The sequence below is a fragment of the Mercurialis annua genome, linkage group LG7 (genome assembly GCF_937616625.2).
Source record: "Mercurialis annua linkage group LG7, ddMerAnnu1.2, whole genome shotgun sequence".
Classification (NCBI taxonomy): Eukaryota; Viridiplantae; Streptophyta; class Magnoliopsida; order Malpighiales; family Euphorbiaceae; genus Mercurialis; species Mercurialis annua.
The window spans coordinates 45,057,127-45,080,197 of NC_065576.1; the positions used below are offsets into that span (position 1 = coordinate 45,057,127).

The 23,071-nt window shown below is 30.7% G+C and overlaps 2 protein-coding genes across 2 annotated transcripts; one reads left to right on the plus strand and one right to left on the minus strand.

Annotated features, from left to right (window-relative positions):
• Window positions 1–828: 828 nt before the first annotated feature.
• LOC126656515 (uncharacterized) lies at window positions 829–2,271 on the plus strand. Its single transcript, XM_050351099.2, has 3 exons — window positions 829–962; window positions 1,048–1,122; window positions 1,744–2,271. Exons 2-3 carry the CDS (start codon window positions 1,069–1,071, stop codon window positions 2,029–2,031), a joined length of 342 nt encoding a protein of 113 aa, XP_050207056.1. The 5' UTR covers window positions 829–962; window positions 1,048–1,068; the 3' UTR covers window positions 2,032–2,271.
• On the minus strand, window positions 1,627–10,051 carry LOC126657247 (uncharacterized). The gene is made up of 11 exons (XM_056103811.1): window positions 9,771–10,051; window positions 9,544–9,670; window positions 6,073–6,132; window positions 5,238–5,410; window positions 4,977–5,079; window positions 4,755–4,886; window positions 4,550–4,672; window positions 3,556–3,609; window positions 3,266–3,337; window positions 3,097–3,177; window positions 1,627–2,597 (listed from the first exon to the last, which is right to left on the minus strand). Exons 1-11 carry the CDS (start codon window positions 10,049–10,051, stop codon window positions 2,388–2,390), a joined length of 1,416 nt encoding a protein of 471 aa, XP_055959786.1. The 3' UTR covers window positions 1,627–2,387.
• Between the last annotated feature and the right edge of the window lie 13,020 nt (window positions 10,052–23,071).

Genomic DNA, 23,071 nt, shown 5'->3' on the forward strand with positions numbered 1-23,071 from the left:
CTCTTAAAATTGTTTTAAAATCTATAACATGTTTATAAATATTTTATATTTATATTTATATTTATATAATATTAAATTATAATTATAATTATAATTTTTGTTATTAATTATTCAATATTAAAATGAAATTTAAGATTTTCCTAAATAAATAATTTTATAATATACATTTATATTTTATGTAGAAAAATACATTTTTTTTGTTTTAAATGTACATTCTCATTTTAAACAATATTGATGCGACAACTTTATATTGCTAGAAGGGTTTTTTTGTTTTAATTAATAAAAAAATGCTAACTTGTCTAATGTATAATGAGATAGAAAATGATTATTTTAATTTTATATGTTGAATTTTAAAAAATAATCTCACATATAATTTAATTATTTTTTTATTGAATTTTAATATATAATTAATTAATTAAAAAAATGTGTGGTGCTCACTAAATCTACCACTATATATATAAGATATTTATTTTTAAAAAATTTAAAAGAATTAAACTTTATGAAAAGAATGAAAATATATTATATAATGGTATATATAGTATAAAAATGAGGATTTTTAATATTCTTATATTAAATTGTCAATATATTTTGTAAAATGAAAGTTTACGATAACGGATAAAAAAATTAAAAATGAATAGAGTTTTATTGAATTAAAAATTTAAGGACATATTATTTAGTCAGGCATAAGTATAAGGGCTGGTTTGAACGTTTTGCCATTTAGAAAGCACTGGCGGGAAGCTCTGTTTGCCGTGGATGAAATCAGAATCTGACGGCCGAGATGATAGCGGTTATTTAACGGGTACAAAATAGAGTATAACGAGCTCACAAAACCTCAGTAACAGAAAAGAAAAAAATCAAGAATTCAAGAAACCAAGAACTCATTTCTCAGTTTGGACTTTGGAGCTTTAAGTCTTCGTTTCAATTCAGTCGCACACTCTCTCCGATCAGATAACAACTCACCGGTATCTGATTACGTCTCTGTTTGAGTTGATTTCGTGTTCTTTTTTAACATTTTGATTATAATTTGACGTTTGATTTGATTTCTAGGTAAGATTTTTGGAGATAATAATGGAGATTTCTTCCGTAGACTCAACTCCGATCAAGATGATGAGCCACCAACTGGTAAGTTGCATTGCACTTTAGTTGATCATATTTTTACATGTTAGTTAGTAGCAATATGATAAGTTATTGGATTGATTTGTTTTTTTAATTTCAATTTCAGTAGTGTATTTTGAGTTATATATTGCAAATATCTGTTTCTTTGTCGTTAGTTAGTGAGTTCTTGGATTTATTTGTTTTTTTGATTTCAATTTCAGTAGTGTATTTTGAGTTATATATTGCAAATATCTGTTTCTTTGTCGTTAGTTAGTGAGTTCTTGGATTTATTTGTTTTTTTGATTTCAATTTCAGTAGTGTATTTTGAGTTATAATTTGCAAATATCTGTTTTCTTATCGTTAGTTAGTGAGTTCTTGGACTAATTTGTTTTTTTGATTTCAATTTCAGTAGTGTATTTTGAATATCATAAGTTCTTGGATTACATAAAAAAACTTTAAAATGACACCGTTTCGCCGTGTCCAAGTGCCCCCTTTCCCCGTATCCGTGAACTGTTGTGATAACAAAATATCTAGGTTGTGTAAGACTCTTGTGATAAAAAAATTTAGATTTGTTGAATTGCGCTGTTCATAACTTAGAGAAAATAGGTCTTATTACATGCTTTGTATATTAACTCTGTTTTTTCTCAGGCTGTGTCGTCTCTCTCCCCTCCTCCCACGGCAGATACTTGTATGCCTCCAGATCTTCCTCCGCCTGCTGCTCCAGCTCCTCCTACTCCTACTGGTGGTGGCGGCCGCCGTCGTCGAGTGAGGCCTGTCCGCTTATTTTACTTCAATTCCTACACCACCCTTGGGCCGAACTGGGAGGAATCAGCTCAACAACCACCTGTGGCTGCAACACTCCATGGACAAACGTGTTATGGGAACAGGAGGGCCAACAAGGAATTGTGCCATGCAATCAACAAACGTTTCGGGTAGTACAATCGAAGTTCAACAAAGTACTGTCAGTCCAATGTTGTTTCTATAGTGGTCGGTCAATACAGTATTCCTGATTTCCCCGAGTCATCGTCATAAAGGTTTTGTATGTACACCATTTTAGTCGGTCAATACAGTATTCCTGATTTCCCTGAGTCATCGTCATAAAGGTTTTGTATGTACACCATTTATGAAAATTAACTCAACTAGATCTGAGAACACATGTTATATGGGAGGCAATAACATCTTAAGAGTGACATACACATACTGTGATACCATTTAGTCCTTACCTTTTGCTAATAATATTGTTGTTCTCGTCTTCAATTTTGAAATCATCAATTCTTCTTCGATCACAAAGGTCAGGAGCTACTCCCTGAAGGTAGTTTGTAACCTTTCAAGAGGGAAAAAAATGAGGAGAAAATGTCAGACTTCTCCTTGTAGCATTTGTCAGACTTCTTAAGAAACAATGACAATTCTACTGAATCACTAGGATTAGTGCCTTCCCTTGGAACAAATCCATATGATAGCAACAGCTCTCCATTAGATTTTCTTCCGTATGATATGAACACCTGTGTAAAAGTATCATCATCGTAAGCTCTTTGGAAAATCTCGTGTCTGTTTTCAATTTTCATGTTTCATACATTTTACAGAAGGTTTTATATGCTAGCCATACTGCATGGAAATTTATCAAGTTCAGCATTTCAATATTTCGTTTCCGTTTCGGAAAATGCTTTCAAAACTCTATATTTATTACTTATTCTTGTAAAAAAAAAATGTTTCTCTGTTTTCTGTTTCAGTACATTTTTGTGTTTCCGTTTCCGTGCCCCATAATCTTTTCGTATCTAATAATGGCTCAGCTTGTATAAACTATGTGAAATAATAACATACATTCTCATCTTAGGCAACAATCCATTTTTAGAGAGGACGGATTGCGAAACAAACATCTCCCTTCAGCTATATAGTCATTTCATAAGTAGTTTAAATTCACAGTACACTCCAATAACCAGTTTTCCTATCATTCTCTTAGAACCTATGGCTTCAACTTGTGAAATAGAAAATCTGTTTTACCTGCTCGCGTAGCTGGTATTGTCGATCTGTTGTGAAGTAAACTCCTTGTGACGATTTATCATAATCTAGAAAGGTCTCAACCTGGATCAGCCAAAAGCAAGATTGCTTAATAAATACGAATATTTAACCATGCCAGAGCTAATATCTAGACAGACACAAATAAGATTACCTCACAGCTATGGTTCAGCATATCTGCCCAAGGAACCAAAGCAACTTTTCCATCCATTGAAGGTAAACGAACCTATATGGAAGAGATAATTCAAATCAAACACACTGCCACGTTTCGAATTAACAAATGAACCTTTAAAATTGGCTTGTTTATATTGCTGAGAAAAAATATTAAATGTTAAATGTATTTGGAATGCTTCCAGATAGAAGATTGTGTCGTCTCATTTCCTCTAAGCAACATATAAGGCCCATCTATTATAATCTACTATAATGCTGGAACAATCAGCTTACCAAACGAGAAAAAAGAATGCCAAATGACCACTTGAAAGTCTCCAGGTTGAATACCTGTAACACATATAAATATTTATTATACGGACAATAAATTGGTAAGCAATATCATACATGTAGCATTCAATAGAATGAAAAAATATTTTGTGCTTCATCAAAAATATTAACAATGAAACTCCAGGTGTTTGCTCGAAGACCAAGGATGGCTAAAATGATTAAGGTTAATATAAGTTATAAGACATACAAATCAAGGGAAGCTCGACCTATTGCAAGAAAATAAGTCTACTAGCCTTTACTTGAAATAGCGGAAGGATAGAGATAAAAGACTCCACAAACTTTAAAACGGCTCTAATCCTACCCACGAATCCACTATAGAGATCCAAAAGTAAGCATGCATGTGTTAAAGGGATCCCTCTGCTGAATTTAATTCTACCAAATATAGCTATGCAATATTGACAGTTTCACACCATACGCCACAAATTCCCTGCGCATACATATAGCTATGCAATATATGGGATAAACACTCTCAAATCCGTTCACCGCAACATGACTAACCCAAATGAATTTTAGAAATTGAACAAAACAAGGGCAAGTGACCAAATATCCAATTCAAATTATTACAATGTTGTCTGCAATAACAGAAATTGGAGCCTAAACCTCTCTGGTTGGCTTTAATATGAAGTAACACTTAAATATATCATTTGAAAAGGTTTCTAAACCCTTCAAAAAGATTCAGAGCTTTCAATTCGCCCTTCCTTATGAAACGGAAATTGGTGAATCGTTGTTCTTTTCAAGAGTATGTTATAATTAATAAAGTTTCGCAGTTTCAGAACCGTTTCCGGACTTGTAAATGGAAAGTCAAAATGTAAGATTCGTCAAGTTTCCGTGCAGCAACGACGAATAGAAAACGTGCTTCCATGATGGACTATTGATCGAATTACCACTTAAAGAAGAACTGGCTAGCATACTGCGAAATCAAGAGAATAGATATTCTTACATTTTGAGCCCGAAACAGTATCCTCCGCTCGCTGTTACACAAGTCTACTGCTAGCTGTTTTAGAAACAATCTTCGGTTAAGTTGCTTCGGAGATGTTACATCTAAATCCATTGATCCGCTTTCCTAGAATGACCGAAGGTGAAGAACAACATTAGATCATTTAATCTGTTATTATTCTGTCTGTTGTGAATAAAATATTCCTCACCTGCAAAATTTTGGTGTATTTTGATATGCTTATTTCACAACTATCCAATACAAATTGCAATGCCTTTTCCACAATCTCTGGGAATTTGATATCCTTCTTGCTATTCGTCTTATTCGATGCTGCTGCAGCCAGCTGGGCGCGACGAAGAACTTTTAGAAATATTGTAAGAATAGAAAATTTTCATAATTTGATCATATGCAATAAAATTAAGAAAGCACAAACCTCATCGAACTTCATACTCATACTTGGGGGGCTTACTGTTAAATAAGCGTACGCAATTAACTCCACGGGCCAACCAGTGACTCGAACAGGGAAACATTGAGATCTGATAATCAAACAAAAATATTTCAAATTCTTTGAGAACAACATTTGGAGGACCTCTCAGGAGTCAGGATAAGAGTTGATCTTATAAAAATGCATAAAGATTTGAAATATTGTAAGCAAAACTGGTGAAGGAAGCTGAATCTGATTAGCGACACTTACGCTGACAAACCGTGCTTCTTAAGAGCTGCTAACTTCTCCTTGTAGCATTTGTCAGACTTCTTAAGAGACAATGAAAATTCTACTGAATCACTAGGATTAGTGCCTTCCCTTGGAACAAAGCCATATGACAGCAACAGCTCTCCATTAGATTTTCTTCCATATGATATGAACACCTGCATACAAGTATCATCATCGCAAGCTCTTTGGAAAATCTCGTGTCCGTTTTCGATATTCAAGTTTCATATATTTTACAGAAGGTTTTATATGCTAGCTGTATTGCGCGGAAATTTATCGAGTCGAGCGTTTCAATATTTCGTTTCCGTTTCTGAAAATGCTTCTGAAACTCTATATTTATTACTTATTCTTGTAAAAAAAAAATGTTTCGCTGTTTTCTGTTTCGGCACGTTTTGTGTTTCCGTTTCTGTACCACATAATCTGTTCGTATCTAATAATGGTTCAATACATAAACTATGTGAAATAATTACTAACATTCTCATCTTAGGCAACGATCCATTTTAGAGAGGACGGATTCCGAAACAAACATCACTCATTTTCCCTTCTTGCAATCCATTATAACAGATGGTAATTATGCTTTTCCAACCCAGAATTCTCACTGGCAAAAGTTCACTTTAAAACTTTGCATAAATTCAAAGAAACATAATGTATAATATAGTTGATGATAGTTCCTCCACTTATGTTTTCCTCCCTTCATCTATATAGTCATTTCATAAGTAGTTGAACTTCACAGTACACTCCAATAGGCAATAACCAGTTTTCTCATCATTACTCTTAGCAACCTATGGCTTCAACTTGTGAAGTGGAAAATCTTTTTTACCTGCTCGCGTAGCTGGTATTGTCGATTGTTGGCGAAAACCGCAAGTGTACGGTGTCGCAACTAGTAATACTCGGTAAGACCGAGGTCGAATCCCACAAGGACAATGGATTTGATGAGAATGAATCGATTCTAAGTCTCAATTCGTTTAGCACACAACAATAGTTGATTTGGAATTCGAACAATTAAAACGTTAACTAAAGCAAACACAACTACTAAACAATTCAACTAGTAAAAAGCAATAAGCAAGCGACTGAATGATTAAGATAAACTATGAATAACAAGCTTGAGGGTTGATACTACGATTAACCAATTACTATCAAGGGGTCGGACTATGGCTTCTAAACGCGAACCGAGCTTTTTCTAAATCACAACTCCCGCTCTCTCGAGCCTCAAAGAGTTACAAAACCACAACTAATTAAGCTTAACCTACTCTCGTAGCACTAAACACAATTAGAGGCAATTAGCAATTAAACACAACTCATAGGCCACCTAATTACTAACTCACTCTCATGGTGTTACTAATTAAGCATCTAATTAATTAATTCCAATTAATAAACCCTCTCTCAATGTGGAAATTAATCTAGCAACAAATACTAGGTGATCAATCTAGAATAGGCATTAAGCAATTAATTAGAACACACAAGCCAAACCCTAACCCAATCTAGCAATTATTCAACCATCATATCAACCTCCAAACATGGGGGTTTAGCCAATCATGTTAACATCACATTAACTCCTAAATAAAGAGAAATAAAATATAAGAAATACTTACTTGGAAGAATAAGATTGAAATTAAGCACTTGCATTCAAAGATAAATCTTGTTCTTACAATAAGTAAAGCTCCAACACCACAACAATGGTGGAAAAGATGGAGGCACAAGGCCTTAAAATTAATCTACTCCTAATTAAAAAAGGAAACTAAAAAAGTAGGTGAAATGTTCTATATCAAGTCTATACCTAATTTGGAGATAAGGTGCCTTATATAGGCAATACAAAGGAGGAAATAAAGACAACCATGTATAAGTTGTGTCTAGCCAAAAGAGGAAGTGGTCCCAAGTCTTGTTTCTTTTCAATTTTAGCTCCCAGCCACATTTTTCACTAAGGCTCGATCGAGCCCTTCACTTATGAGGAAGGGCTCGATCGAGCCCTTCATTCTTCACAAGTTCCCTGCTCGTTTTTTGCCTAAGGGCTCGATCGAGCCCTCCCCATAAGTGGGGAGCTCGATCGAGCTCTGCTGATTTTCTGCTGCACAATTGCTGACTTCGAACCTTCATAACTCGATGTAGAAACGTCCAAATGAGTTGGCTCTTGAACCCCTGGAAAGCTTAGGATGTCTACTTCATTTCTTGTGAAGAACACAAACTCTTTAGAAGCCTCTAACTAATCCAAAATCTTCAATTAGTGCAGCAGGGTCAGATTCTGAAATGTGCTTTCGGCATCTTTTTGTTCCAAGACTTCGCCCTTTCTTAGATTCGTTGATTCTTCCATCTTTTAGGCCAAAAGGACTCCGTTTTGCTCCATTTTCCCTATAACACACACGCGCGCAATAAGGTATACAAAACAACCAAAAAGCACGGTGAAACATAGCAAAAGCATGCGGAAAACAACTCAATACATAGGAGTATTTTACTCCTATCAAACCTCCTCACACTAAATCCTTGCTTGTCCCCAAGCAAGAAATGAATCTCACTAAAGCTACAAGATTAGCGACCTTAACGACTTGAACAAATGTCACAACCATACTCCCGACCGATGAAAACGTGAAAGCAAATCATCCAATGCCAACAACTAAAAGGCATGCAAACAAATGATGTATTCAATTATAACGACGTGTTCCTATGATATTGAGGCTACAACCATGTCAATAAAGCGCTACTCAAAACAATCAAACATTGCAATCATAGGCGGGACATGCAAACATTTGGTTAACTCAAAACACGGCAAGCATGGCATATCATTCATAGGCATTAGACAACCATTTTCTCTCAAGATTTCACTCTAACGCTCAAGTGTTTCGGGTATGAAAATTAAGCACAAAAACATGCGGAAATTCACCATAGGCTTGCTCTTAGTCCGATCTCCACTACTTAGTTCGGTATTACTCATCATATGGACTTTTGAAGGGTTGTAACTTGGTCAAGGGTTTGGGTAGGTAATTTGGATACTTGGCTAAGATTCAACTTGAACAACAAAAATGCTTCATTCACTAACAATGATCTACACTCGGAACTTTTTATAAGTGAACTACTTCCTTTTTCCATATGCCTTTATCTTTTTTTTTCTTTTTTTTTCTTTTTCTATTTCTCAACTTCCTTTATTCTTTCTTTCTTTTGTTTTTCTTTCTTTTTCTTCAAGGCATTAACTTATATTTTTAGCACTTGTTCACTTTTCTTTCTAATACATCGAGCTAGTATCATATTTTTCTTAATCCTAAGTTATTCAAGTTAAATCCGGGTGTTTAGAGAGGTAAATTGTTGAAAGGTTAAATGTGTAGTTGTGTGGTTAGTCAAGAAGAGGTTTAGGCTCAAAATTGTGCTAACTAATGGAAAAGGGGTAGGCTTTTAAGTTGTCTTTTGAATTGTGTGATCCTAATGCCATAGTCATCTAAGTTGTCAACACTCAACCATATAATCTCAAACGGACACCGAGCAAGTTCTAGGAATTCCGACACTTATACACAAAAACAATAGGCTCGAATATATCAATCAAAGAAGTGTCATGCATATAGTTATTTAATTCCTATGAAAAACATGCCAATTATGTCCACAAATTTTTGAAATTAACACAAATTTGACAATTTGAAATACATATCATGCATCCGCCTCATGTTCAATAATCGTGCTAGAGTTGGTCAAAATTTAACAAATGGTAACACCCTAATATCATCAAAACAAGTTACACAAATTGACTTTCATTAGGCAAGCATACACTTTTAATTGTTGATAAAAGATGCAAACATTCAACATTTTCATTAACCGGGGAGTACATTTGTTGACAAAATTTCAAAAATGCTAAAATCACTAATCAAGCTTATCACACTACAAGCCAAATTTAAATTTGCTGTGGAGATAAAGTGAGGGGGTTTGGTTTTGCTGAAGAAGATTAACAGCTCTATCCATCTCCACTTTTATTATTTTAAGTCCTTCCACTTTTCTTATTTTTTATTTTAAGTCCCTCCACTTTCATTTGTCTATACCAGGTCCTTTCTTTGTATCCTACGTTCTTGCACTTTCAACCAGATTTTCAAACTTTTCAATTATTCCAGTTTTAGTCCTTAAACTTATAGTTTTCCAAAAATTTATACACTTTGATACCGTCAACTGCGAGCCTACTCTTACAAAGGCGGAATTCAAGAGTTACTCAGAGATCCTAAAATTTCGGTTCGGTTCGGTTTTTAAAAAAGGCCTAAATTAGGTTCGGTTCGGTTCGGTTTGAACCGAATGCACACCCCTAATAGTTAGTATTATTAACCATATTCTTCAGAACGGACTTGAGGAATTCAATATGAAGAGCTTTCTTTGCGATCTTTGATTCTTCGTACATTTTCCATCTTAATTTTTGATTTTGACTATTAACTTTCTGGGGTTCCACAATCTCTCTGTTAGTAACAGGACGATTCCCAAACTTGATAAGGTTATCAGACCTTTCCATCCTCTTCATATTCCAGCATTGTACTTATAATTTAAAATGTAACAAACCTAGATGTCTGTTTAACATAACTTAAAACTATTTGCACAATTTCTGGAAATACTGACCGGGGAGTTTCTAAATCCACTTCTAATATTGAAGTTAAACTTGCTTCTGTAAATTTTAGACTTTCCACCACCATATCTGCTTCAACTTGCAAGCCAGGCCATCCATGTGATTGCCAGTGGATATAAGGTTGTAACATAGAACATTCTTTGAGAGAACGATCTATCGAATCAACTATTTTCTTCTTGATGGTGTATCTTACATCTGGGGGCAAATACTGATCCATTCTTTCTAGAAGTTTTTTCCTCTCAGAAATATGTTCAAAGAAATTTTCTTCTCCTGTTGAACGGAGTCCAAGTCGTTTTTCTAATTTTAGGATGTACTAAACAACTTCTTTTGCAAAGTGTGAAATTTGCTGAAATTTTTTATTTTGTTGATTTTTTTTATTTTAGATTCATCCTTTTAGACCTACACACAAAATAGATCCGTCTTTTGAAAGGCTAAGAATTTCGTCTTTATAATAATACCATGTTTTTTCAACCTCAGGATTTTCTAATGGTGTAAGAAATCCTCCAAGATTAATTTCTTCAGATTCTATCTGGCTACATACTCTAATCTCAATATTTATATGCTTATAATGTCTACCTCTCACTCTAATTCATTAACACCGGTGATCACACAGTCCTATTGTTGCCTAATAGATAGCTCGTTTCAATGGATCTTCCTTGGCTAAGTTTCATACTTAGTGCGACTTATGATTTAAAACAATTGAATACATATATTTAAAAGTAAACAAATAAACTCACAACACCGCCATATCTGATACTTAATCCCGAGGTATGCGTGTCAAACTGCCTATGGTCGTGGTCTGACTGCTGGCTAACTGGTCGGACTAAACACATAAAACAAACAGGATAAAACATCAAAATATATTTCCTATATAATTTCTAGGTTCAGAAACCTATTTCCCGATAAAGCATATAATCATTTAAACACATAACACTTATGGTCTCTTTTCTTTTAAAACCATATTAATAATTCTCATTTTGAGAAAACGTTCAAACTTCTCTCTAGAAGTCATTTTAAATATAACAATACCTAAACAAAACTATTTATAGTATAAACTTAGTTGTCAAAACAATTCTTAGTCATATACTAAGCCTTTAGCAAAGCCGATTGCTAAATCCTTATAACCGTTTAAACGTTCACTTTAACTCTTTTAAAGTCCGTTATAAACGTTTAACTTTACTTTTAAAATCTCATTTTAAAATTTTTTAGGTTTAGATTTTAAACTCTTTTCACTTTACTGTAAAAGAAATTATCACTTTTAACGTTTTTGGATCAACAAAATTATGTCAGATCCTTAAGGCAAAAAGCCCTAAAAAGTCCCCTCCCTTCAGCCAATCGGTATGGTGCACGATCATGCAGCCCAGGATGCACGGTGGTGCACCCTGGATGGTGCATGGTCGTGCACCTCCAAATGGTGCACGTTCGTGCATAAAATGTGCACGTTCATGCACCCGAGTGCATAACCCCGGAAAACTCAATTTCCCGGGCTTTCCGACGTGCTCTAAGCTCATTTATCCACTCCTAACATGTATACAAAATCCAATCTATCCAAATACATATTTGGAATGTAAAAACAAAACGTATACGTTCAATTCGATACGGTAATCGTTTATAAACAAATATATTCGAAATATATCAAAATATATTGAAATAACCGTTTAATACGGGTATAATACCTCGATTACTTAAGTAATCGTTGAAGAAACGAAGTTAGAAACAAGAAATCGTCGGAACGGATTCGAAACCCTAGTTTCGTCGCTCTAAGTGGCTCATTTTGTTCTTTCAAATCAAGAAAATGAGCTTCTGATGCTCAATTCATTTGGTTTATAAAATATATATATATATATATATATATATATATATATATATATATATATTTGGCAAAAGTGCGGTTTAATACTATCTCAATCATGCACTTTAAACCAACTTCTTAACTAGTCGTCCGTAGCCCAAACGGAAACGACTTTCAAATTTCGTGAAAATTTACCTAAAAATCTAATAAAATATAAAAAGAATAAAGATATAATTTTTATTCTCATCCGACTTATATTTTATTTTTAATAAATCATTTTTGATTTATTAAGTCTGTATTGACTATGTTTGATAAAATTTCTACTTTTAAATTTTATCAAATTTTCACAGTAATCTTTGTAAAATATTTCGCGAATATTGGCACCAAAAATATTCGCTCGGAACTTATGAATTATTATGCACTCAATTCATAAGTTTATTTTATTCCCGCTAACTATATAGTTAACCAAATTTAAATTTCAAAAATTTAAATTTGCAATCCTATTGCTATAATAGAATTTTAGAGACATTTATAAATTAGATATATCTTTAAATCTAATTTATGTACTCCCGTCTAATAAATTATTAGACACGTGGCAATATTTAATCCTTTAAATTTTCGGATTAATACATTCCCTCGCTCTTATATAAGTTCGTCATTGAATTTATATACGAAGTTATATATACTTATCTTTTTACTTTATAATCTAAACATCACTTATACTTATTTTTTCATTCTATGCTTCAGAAAGCATTGCACCATTTTAACTGACATCATCAATCATATCTTTCTTCTTACTACTTTCTCATTACTTCTTTCTTCCATAATACTTTCCTTAACAGCAGTACTAGCTGTGAATTCAATCTCAGTTTATTACTTAAACCTTCCAATTTAATAGTTCGCATGGTTGTACATTTTGTTGTACACCCCATATTTGAGTCTTATAGTCTTTCTACAACCTTTTCATGTCCTTACTCCCTTTCAGGGTAATACTATTTAAATACTTGATCTTTACTGTTGCTCTTATCATTTCTCTGAACTTCTGTTGGCAAATAATCGCAAGTGTACGATATCGCTCAAGTAATATAACTTGGAAGACCAAGTATCGATCCCACAGAGACAATGGACTTAATCACTAATTTCAAATATTCTTTAATCGGCTAGCTAGAAAAATCAATAGGGTTTTGTAATTTAATTAAACTAATATAAACTGAAAACAAATAATAAAATAGGGTTTAAAACAATAAGATTAAAAAGTTCAAGGATTGATAATCCCAAATAAATAAGTAAAATTATGGAATAGGATTTCTTAGTGATTTTATCGTGAATCGAGCTATTCTAAAGCACCGAATCCCGCCCTCTCAAGCCTCAAAGATCCGAATAAAATCACAACCTAATTAATTAACCAATTATTAACTCGCTCTCACGATATTAAAATTGAATTAAATAATCAAATTATAATTATGAAGCAAACTCAATGACTACCTAAATTCCAACCCGCTCTCACGGCGTTTTTCTTTAAGTTCTTAATTATCTATGTCTATTTAATTAACAATCTCTCAATTAGTTAACTAAACACAAACTCATGAACTAAGTAGCTAATTTAATCCAAGCAATAAGATTAATAATTAAGACACGAATTAATACTAATCCATCCAATCCAAATAATTACCAATTTATAAGTTCATATCAACCCTCGAACAAGGGTTTTAGTTACACATATTAAAACTGAAACAAAACAAGAAGGATGATGAAGAAGAAAGCATAATTAAACAATAAATACCGGAGTTGTCAATTTCGGAAAGAATCGTCTTGATTAAACTTGAAATCTTCAACAAACGTCTTGCAGAAACTAATTATAAACTACTTATAAACTGCTGGAAAAAACTAAACTAAAAGCTATTTAATGAAAACTAAATTATAACTAATGTAATCTAATGTCTAATTTATTCTACATCTTAAATTGAGTCTAGTACAAGGTCTTTATATAGTAGGAGAAGTTCCGGAGTCTTCTAATTCGTATTACAAATCAATTTGTAATAGGAATTGTAATTGTAATTTGAGGAGGAATTTCAGTCCAATTCAAAGTCTGCTGCACGCGTAATTTCCTTCTTTCCCGTTCGGGAAGCCATAGTCTCGTTCGTGACATGCCCAATTTTAACATGGTTCCCGAACGGGAGCCTTATTCACGTTCGAAAAAACGTAAACCGAAAGCTTTGAGATGTTGATTTCTTCTTGAGTCCCGAACGAGACAAGGCCTTCTCGTTCGAGACTCATGCTCATTCTGCATGGTTCCCGTTCGGGAAACCTTTGTTTCGAACGGGAACAACCTAGTTTTGCTCAATCTCGTTCGTGAAACTTCAATTTCTTCGTCCGCAAGCTACGCTTTACTCGTACACGCAATCCACCATAAATTTGCCCCAAATAGTCGTTTTTCACCTAATTTCCACTGAAACACTAACAAACACTATTAAACGTAAAAACGCCAAATAATGTATAAAAACAATACTACACATGATGAAAACCGAGTAAAATCGACCCTAAATATAGGAGTAAAATACTCCTATCAACTTCCGTTCCACAAACAGACTATCAATTCTATATGCTTCCCATGATCCTATAACTTATACATATATGAACATATTGAAATTTTATTAATATTAAATAAAAAATATACCAAAATTACACATCGTATATTAAAGATTAAACAAAACAAATGTAATTTAAAGATGTGTATTTGTTGTTTCAAAGTAAACTTGTAAATTCCTAAATCATTGTAAGTTAGAGTTTATTTTTGGAAAAATTCAACCCTTATAAATTAGAGATTAGTTATAAATTACTAAATTTGGAGTTAATTTAGAAAACTCTTTGTAAATTTCAAAAACTTTAATTACGAGGAATAAGCGATTATTCTTTCTTCAACTCTACTCGACCAATTTTCCTTTATTTCTGATCATGTCATTCTCCAAGTAAGCAAGGGGTAATTATCAAAGCATATACATGACAGGCTTCAGCTATGGCAAAGCAATTTTCGGTGGCGGTGGATAGATAATTGCAACTGACGCCTTTCTCTTTAGCGGTAAACAGATTTTGTTTTTGTTTTTTTTGTTTCGTTTTCTTTACTAATTATTTGTAAATTTAATGCATCATAACAAATTTTTAGGAGATCATAACATTTTTATGAATCTTGGTAATTACGAAAATGAATAATTTCTTAGATATGGCTACGCTGAAAATATTTAGTAACCGTTTTTTTCTTGCTTTTTGTTAAAATAGTAACTAGTTATCCTTCATTATTTCTTTAGTTTTTTCCTTTTAATTCTTTATTTCTTAAATTCTTTTCATGTTTCTGAGTTTCAATTACCATTTTTAAAATTTTAGCATTTTACGAGTGGATAGTTCTTTGCTGAAACTGCATTTTTTTGAAAATTTTATTTTTGTTACTGTTCAATTGATTAACTGCAAAACACTTTTGAATTGACTAACATGCCAACTGCAAATTGTTTTTTTGTCAGTTAACCGAGATTTCATTAATAAAGGCTAAAAAACGCCCACCAACAACAACCTAACACTGCTAATACAAGCTGTTACACCCAATAGCTATTAACATTAGAGTCTATGCTAAGATTAAGTTTACTACAAACAGCAAACCTAACTCTTTTGATAACTTCACTTTCCTTTGGCCTGCAACCTTTGAAAATTGCATTGTTCCTTTCCATCCAGATGTAATAGACAGAAGCACATAAGGCCAGCCTACACAGACTATTCCTCACATTCCTACCTTTAAACTTCCTGGAAAACCAGCTGATCTCTCTACTCCATCTTAATGAAATTCTGATGATTCCACAACCTTTAAGAACACCCCTCCATACTACATCAGAGAACTTACAGGGAAAAAACAGATGCACAACTGTTTCCGTTCCATCATTACATAAGGCACAGCAAGGACTGTTGACAGAACCCCAACTGCAAATTTTGCAACCAATAATTAGCTTTCTATACAAAAAGGGTTCAAATGGTTTGAATATCATGATTTCTATGCATATAATATGTTTGCAATTTCTTCAAGAACACGATATATGTTATCTTGATCCGATTATTATTTCATCTGTCATTAATATAATTTTATGCGACTATCATTCTTGCTATTATTACTGTTTTATGAAAATTTTGAAATTCTCATAAAAATTTATTTTTTTATGTTTTTATTATTATTTTGGCTTAATTGTATATCATTATTCACTACTAGAATACTGCTCATTAGCGACAGATATTTGCGACGAAAAATTATGAAATTTGCGACGAACTTTGTGGGATTTGCGACGGACATGTCTGTCGCCAATCGCCTCGGCCTTGGAGACAAAAGCTGAGGCATTTGCGACGGATATGGTCCGTCGCTGATTTGCGACGGATAAATCCGTCGCAAATGCCTCATCTTTTGTCTCCAAGGCTGAGGCGATTGGCGACGGACAGTTCCGTCGCAAACCCCACAAAGTCCGTCGCCAATTTGTCTCCAAATCATATCGTTTGGAGACAAATTGGCGACGGAATTTGTGGGGTTTGGCGACGGAAGTGTCCGTCGCTAAATTAGCCACGGACACGTTGTTGGTCGCAAACTGTATTTGCGACCAAATATGTTGCGACGGAAAACCACATTTGCGACGGATTTGAGGGCTTTAGCGACGGATATTTCCGTCGCTAAAGCCCTGTTTTCTTGTAGTGATTTGCGCCTAAGAAACACAGATACTAGAAAACACAAATATTTTAATATTTTTGCTTTTTCCCTTTCGGAAACTGAAAACTATTGAAAACTCATTCGATAACTAATCTATTATTATAATTTTTTTTATTTAAATTACCTACTAGATATTTCATGTTTAAATATTTATAGTATTACATATTATTTTTACTCATTCGAGATCTCACCTGTTATCTATAAAGTTTACTATTCAAATTATCTAAAAGATATTTCAAATTTAAATAGTTGTAGAATTATATAATATTTTTGTAATATTTTTAAAATATTAACTTCATTTTTTAATAAAATTTGAAGATTTTTATTTGTTATGAACTTAAATTTTAAATATATTTAAATGACATATTTCTGTAATTTCCATAAATATATAAATTAAATTTAGTATATATAAAATTTACAATTTTTATTATTAACATATTTTTTCCATATTTCATGTCTTTTGTTTTTTTTAAATGTCATTTGACCATACCTGTTTTATGTCTTTTTTGTATCTGTGCTACCTAGTTTTTGGCGTGATTTTATATCACTATGTTGGCGTGATTTTATATCATCACTAATTTGGCGTGATTTTATATCATCGCTATTTTGGCGTGATTTTATATCATCACTATTTTGGCGTGATTTTATATTATTATTTTGACACTATTGTTTTACATGATGAAATTGTCATTTTTAACAATTATATTATGTATTTTTCTTTTAAAACATCAATGACAACGATAATTTTATTCTATGATCAAATAGAATGCATTGTTTTAAAATTATAGTATCTTAATATTTAGAATTAAAAGTATGATGAATCAATATTTTATGGCTATTCTATAATTATTTTATAAAAAAAGAATTATGTAACTATTATATTATTATTTTACTAAAACACATATTACTTATATATAATCATTTAATAGTTTATTAAATCATTATAAGTATTAAAATAAAATAAGACTTTATGGCAATAGTTTATTTATATATATTTAATGACTTTCTATAGTTACTTTATTTTTGTTTATTTTATCTATTTTAGTTTATTAAATCATTATAAGTATTAAAATAAAATAAGACTTTATGGCAATAGTTTATTTATATATATTTAATGACTTTCTATAGTTACTTTATTTTTGTTTATTTTATCTATTTTACCGTTAGATGAAAATGACTTCATCTAACGGTGAAAAATGGGTAACCTTTAATTTGTTAAAATTAATAAAGTAACTATATAAGATGTATATGCAAGTTGGCAAAATTATTTTATCTTGGCAGGCTTGGCGTTTTTAATTGTGGCTGAAGCATTGAGATTTCAAATGCTAATAGAGGAGCTGTTGTTCACAGACTATCATCATTTCATGATATCAGAAGTTCTTCTTTTAATAATCATAGAATTATTTGGGTGATAGCTTTTATGAATACATTGTTACTATCAGTGGTGACCCATTGGTGGTTGAACAAGCCCTTTTGGATGGCTGTGTTTGCAGTATCATCATTTACTTTTAGACTGTTTCACTCATATTGTAGAGGAGTCACGTATTTATGTGATTTTGACAATTCTACGAACACTACAAGAAATTTGACTTATTGTGATGAAAACAATTATCACGATATAATCAAAATTTGTCACAACTTCCATATTGTGACCAATTATTTTTATCACTGAATTCGTCAAAACAACCTTGTCTCAATAACATTATTATTATGATAAAAAACGTATTTGTCACTATAATTTTTTAATGATGATGAATATCTTTTGTCATATTAGATATAAATTATGACGGTCGATTATATCACAATAATAAAACTTTTGTCATAATTAATATTGATTTTTCGTAATATATACCTATTTTTTGTGACAAAATTTATTTTTTTGACGGACAAAATTTCTCACAATAGTTTGTCAGTTTTGATAAATTTATTTTGTCATAAAGATTACTATAATTTTTATGATGCAACTTATTAGTAACAAATTTTTATTTGATAAAATATATAATCACAAATTTTTATATTGATAAAATTTATTGACTATGTAAAGTCAAAGGATAATATTGCGGATCCACTAACCAAAGAGTTAAATCGAGAGTTAGTTGATAAATCGTCGAGGGAAATGGGATTAAAGCCTATAGTAAAATGGATCAATACAATGGAAACCCAACCTAGTTGACTGGAGATCCCAAGATCTAGGTTCAAAGGGACAACGTAAATTGTAAAGACCCAATACGATCACTGTGGGGGTTACCCCAACCTATTCCTATGATGCAAAACAGTGAAACCCGTAAGGAAAGGATAAGCTATTAGCTTTTAATGATTCTTGTATCGAATTCTTTGGAATTCGAATGAGTAGAGTAAGCGGGTTACTCATATGAATACTCAAATAAGAAATCACCTATGTTAGAGAGAAGTGGGGCCGCTTTAGAGAAGAATTGTTAAAGGCTCAATTCTTCAAAAACTCTTGCAGAACCAGGCAGATGATTCATGGCCAAAATGAACATAACCATGAGAACCTGATTATGTTAGGAAGGATATTGTGTGACATATATTGTCGTTTACACAAACGGTTAAAATAGTTTAAGGATAATCAAATCTACTATTCCGCCAGTAAGCTAAGTATATTCTTTCGAGGGAAGGTTCAAAGGATAACACCTACCTATCCTATGCTATATCCGACCGTTGAACTCTATCATTTCTGTGTCAGTTTTCTACTTCATCAATTTCATTCATGTGGGATTGTTGGAAAATATTAAACATGGGTGTTAAAATGACATAATAATTTGTCATTTTAATGTTTAATTTTGAGATGGACCTACTATCCGAAAGTCTTGGTGGTTTTGTATTCTCTACCGTGAGTAGATCAAAACCGTATATTATATGCTCAAAATAGTTCAAAGGGTGAATGAATTGATGCTCAAAAGTCACACCTTAAAAAATGAATTTGAAAAGGAAATTATCCATTCCCACATTTGGTTGGGAAACTTCACTTGATGTAGTTTATATTGAATTATTCATTATCTTATTTACAAGCTAGTGAGTCTAAGGGCTCACAATTCAATCAACCAACTTTAAGGGACAATGAGTGTGCGCTCGATCAGTGCACACGAATGCAACGATAAAACTAGCCTCATGCAACTTTTATTTTGCACTTTTAATTTTCTTTTTAAATTACATAACACCCGTTGTTTTATTTTTCTAACTTATCAATTTAAATTTTGTAACTTGCTATTTAAATTTTGTAACATGTCTCCTTTATTATACAATAAAGGAGATGCATGTTATGAAATTTTGATGGCTAATAAAGCTATCAATTCCAATACAAAAGAATATAAAAAAATAGTTTTAATTTTGCGCTCCAAAATTTTCATTATTTGTGATAGAGTTCGGACGATGATTCTGGTTCGTTGAGAACAACGCTTCGGTGTTGTTGTGTTTCGTTTTATCCTGAAAAACAGTTGCAATTCACATACGGTGGGGCAAATCTGTTTTAAGGAAAGCGTGTGATACACGTGACTCGATTCGATTTAGTTACATTTTCTATTTTCAATTGAATTTACTATTTTTATTTATTGTTTATATTATCAATAAATTATTAATTTTGTCTGCGTATTATTTTGCCTAACACTTAGCTACATGAATCAATAAAAGCAAAATTTACATTGATCTTGTTCTTTCGTTCACATAAACTAAAATACTTGGCGTACTTTCCTCAATTATAGCAAAATAATATAGTGTACTTTCCTCTTTATTATATGTCCATTCTCCATCCATAATGTATTTGCCCAACTCTTTTTGAAAGATCTTCTGTAAATTGATTACCCTGTAAGAGAATATCTTAATTAAAATATAAAACATTTAAACTCCAAGTGCAGGAAAACCAAAAGATAATTGATTTCAAATAATGAACCAATAAACACATATAGCATTAACACAAAGTAAATAAATCAAAAGAACGTAAGAAATTACAAAAAAAAAATTATGTAGCTGTGCGGCATAAAAATTATGTAGCTGTGCACCATAACCACATAGCACATTTCAATTCACTCCATATTTCCTACCATCTTTTCAAAATATGAAAAACCGATACTAATTTTTTTAGAGTGGTTAGTGAAAGGCTACATGTTTAGATTAGAAGGATTAAGATTAATAGACGTGGGTAGTTGTTGGATTAGCCATATTTATTTGCTTACCATTATTAATATTTTATTAAATAATATAAATTATTTAAAAAAATAGATATACAGAACATGTCATTAGTATATATTATATATTGTACCACTAACAGAATTTTTTTAATATGATTTAATTTTAACATAAACAAAAAATTATTATATGATTTATGTTTTTATTTTAATTAATACATTTTTTATTATAACATAATTCCATATTATGATAAAAAAATTATCTTCAAAAATACTTTTATAAATATTTAATGACAAATACTTCATTATAAAAAAATGATTTTTTTATAGTGATAAAAATATTTGATGAAATATAAATTCGTCATAATATCATTTATTTTTTCTTTATTTGCAATCAAAAAATTGTTGTCACAATAAAAATAGCGTATTACGATAAAAAAATAAATAATTTTACGGCAAATACTTCGTCACAAAAAAAAATTATAGCGATAAAAATATCTTGACAAAATATAAATTTATCATAACATTGTTTATTTTTACATGTGTTGCTACAAAATAAATATTCGTCACAATAAAACCACATATTATAACAAATTTTATTTTATCATTAATTTTTTTTATCACAATATAATGAATTTTTTGTAGTGATCATAAAACATCTGTTTATTCTGTTTGTCCATATAATAATATAATATTAAAAGATAAAAGAGCAAAAAATAAATATGTTTTTTAATTGCAAAAGAACCATATCACATAAAAAGATTTGATAAATATCGTAAGTATTATAAAATATAGTACCCGATTCACATTTTATAATATTCAATATTTTAAAAATATGCATTGATAGAATTATTAGAATATATTTATATTTTATTTTTCTTTATTAACTTAAACATTACGGATTTTTAGTTTCTTAAATTATTTATATTACCTTTTTTATTTAGATAATCATTTAAATTTAAGATAAATTTGATTCCGCGCAAATGCGCAGAATTACGACTAGTACTTATATAATTGAGAGGACCAAATGAGCATTCTCATAAGTTTCCAACTTAAATAAAACAGTTATTTAACTTTAAAAGTTGTTATTAATAGATAATTAATTAATTTTTTATTAGTGTCCAATTTAAATAAAATACTTACTTAAATTATAAAAGCTATTATTAGGTGATGTTTAAAGCTTAAATTTAGTTAATTTCATGATTAATTTTTTTTTATAAGAACATGATTAAATTAATTATGCGTATATGTTAATATTTTAGGCATGTGCTGCTGTCATGAAGTATATCTGCTACTTATTTTTTTTATTTAATAAAAAATTATTTTTAAAATTAGAAGAGCAAGCTTAGTCAATTTTAAAGCATAATATGCATGTAAAAAAAATTGCATGAAACTTAACATCTCACAGTGAAAGATTTTGTATAATGTATAATAATATAGTAAAAATCCCAAAAAAATTGACAAAAAACTCAAAACAATTCACATAAAAAATGCAATTTGGATATTATTGCAATAAAATAATACAATTTGGATATTATTGCAAAAATTAAAAGGTTTGAATATAATTGCAACAAGTCGTAAAGGTTTGTGTTTTGTTTGCCATTAAGCCTTATATTTATATCAAATTAAAAGTTATGATTAATTAAATTTTTGTCTTGTACTCCACATATTAAAATTATGATAAAAATTAATGAAATAATTAAATTAAAAAAGTACTTTTAAACAGATAAAAGGTAATAAAAATGATTATTTGATGAGATTTAATGAGACGACCTAAATAGATTAACTTCTTTAAATTTTAAAAATTATTATTATTAGACCTTTACCAGTACTTTCAATTAATTTTTAATTTAAATAAAATATTTATTTAATTTATTAAAAATACTAATAATAATAATTCTTATAAATTTTCATTTTTTATAAACCAGTTATTTAATATTTATTTTTTCTTTTTAATTATAGAACTTATCATTAATGGACAATTACGATTATTATTATTACCAATTGTTTTAAAGGTATCATTTTCATGAATTCTTAATATAAATAAGCTACTTATTTAATTTTAAAATAATTTATATTATTACAGGTTTGCAATTTGTATTATCTATATTTAATTATAACTTTATGTGTAATTATTACGAAAGTTATTAATTTCTATTATAAAAATTATTATTTTTAAAAAAATTACCATTCACGCAATATTTTTTTATGAGTTTTAAGTTTGTTAATGTTTATTTTTTTATTATATAGTTTTTATTGATATAAAATTATTTAATTTTAAAATTAACTTATATTCTCATGATCTCCCAATTTATGTTTTTAAGATTACATAAATTTTTATATTTTTTTCTTATAAAAGTACTATTAAAATAAAAATAAAAACTTATTGAAATTCACAAACTTTTAAAATAGTTTTGAGTTCTCAAATTTTAAATTATTTATATTAGATTATTTTTTAAAGAACACAATTTTAAGATTGATTTAAATTATATTTATAAATTTAAATTAGGTTAAAAGAAGAACAATTGTAGTTGATTCGCGCTCCTGCGCGAGTATAGGACTAGCTAT

Bases quoted from the DNA above. Each gene is read 5' to 3' on its own strand.
- LOC126656515 (XM_050351099.2), top strand. From the start codon at position 1,069: ATGGAGATTTCTTCCGTAGACTCAACTCCGATCAAGATGATGAGCCAC. The intron at 1,123-1,743 runs GTAAGTTGCATT...GTTTTTTCTCAG, and splicing joins AGATGATGAGCCACCAACTG to GCTGTGTCGTCTCTCTCCCC.
- LOC126657247 (XM_056103811.1), bottom strand. From the start codon at position 10,051: ATGGATCAGTATTTGCCCCCAGATGTAAGATACACCATCAAGAAGAAA. The intron at 3,338-3,555 runs GTAAGCTGATTG...TCTTCCATATAG, and splicing joins GCATTCTTTTTTCTCGTTTG to GTTCGTTTACCTTCAATGGA. The intron at 3,178-3,265 runs GTAATCTTATTT...TGGCTGATCCAG, and splicing joins TGCTGAACCATAGCTGTGAG to GTTGAGACCTTTCTAGATTA.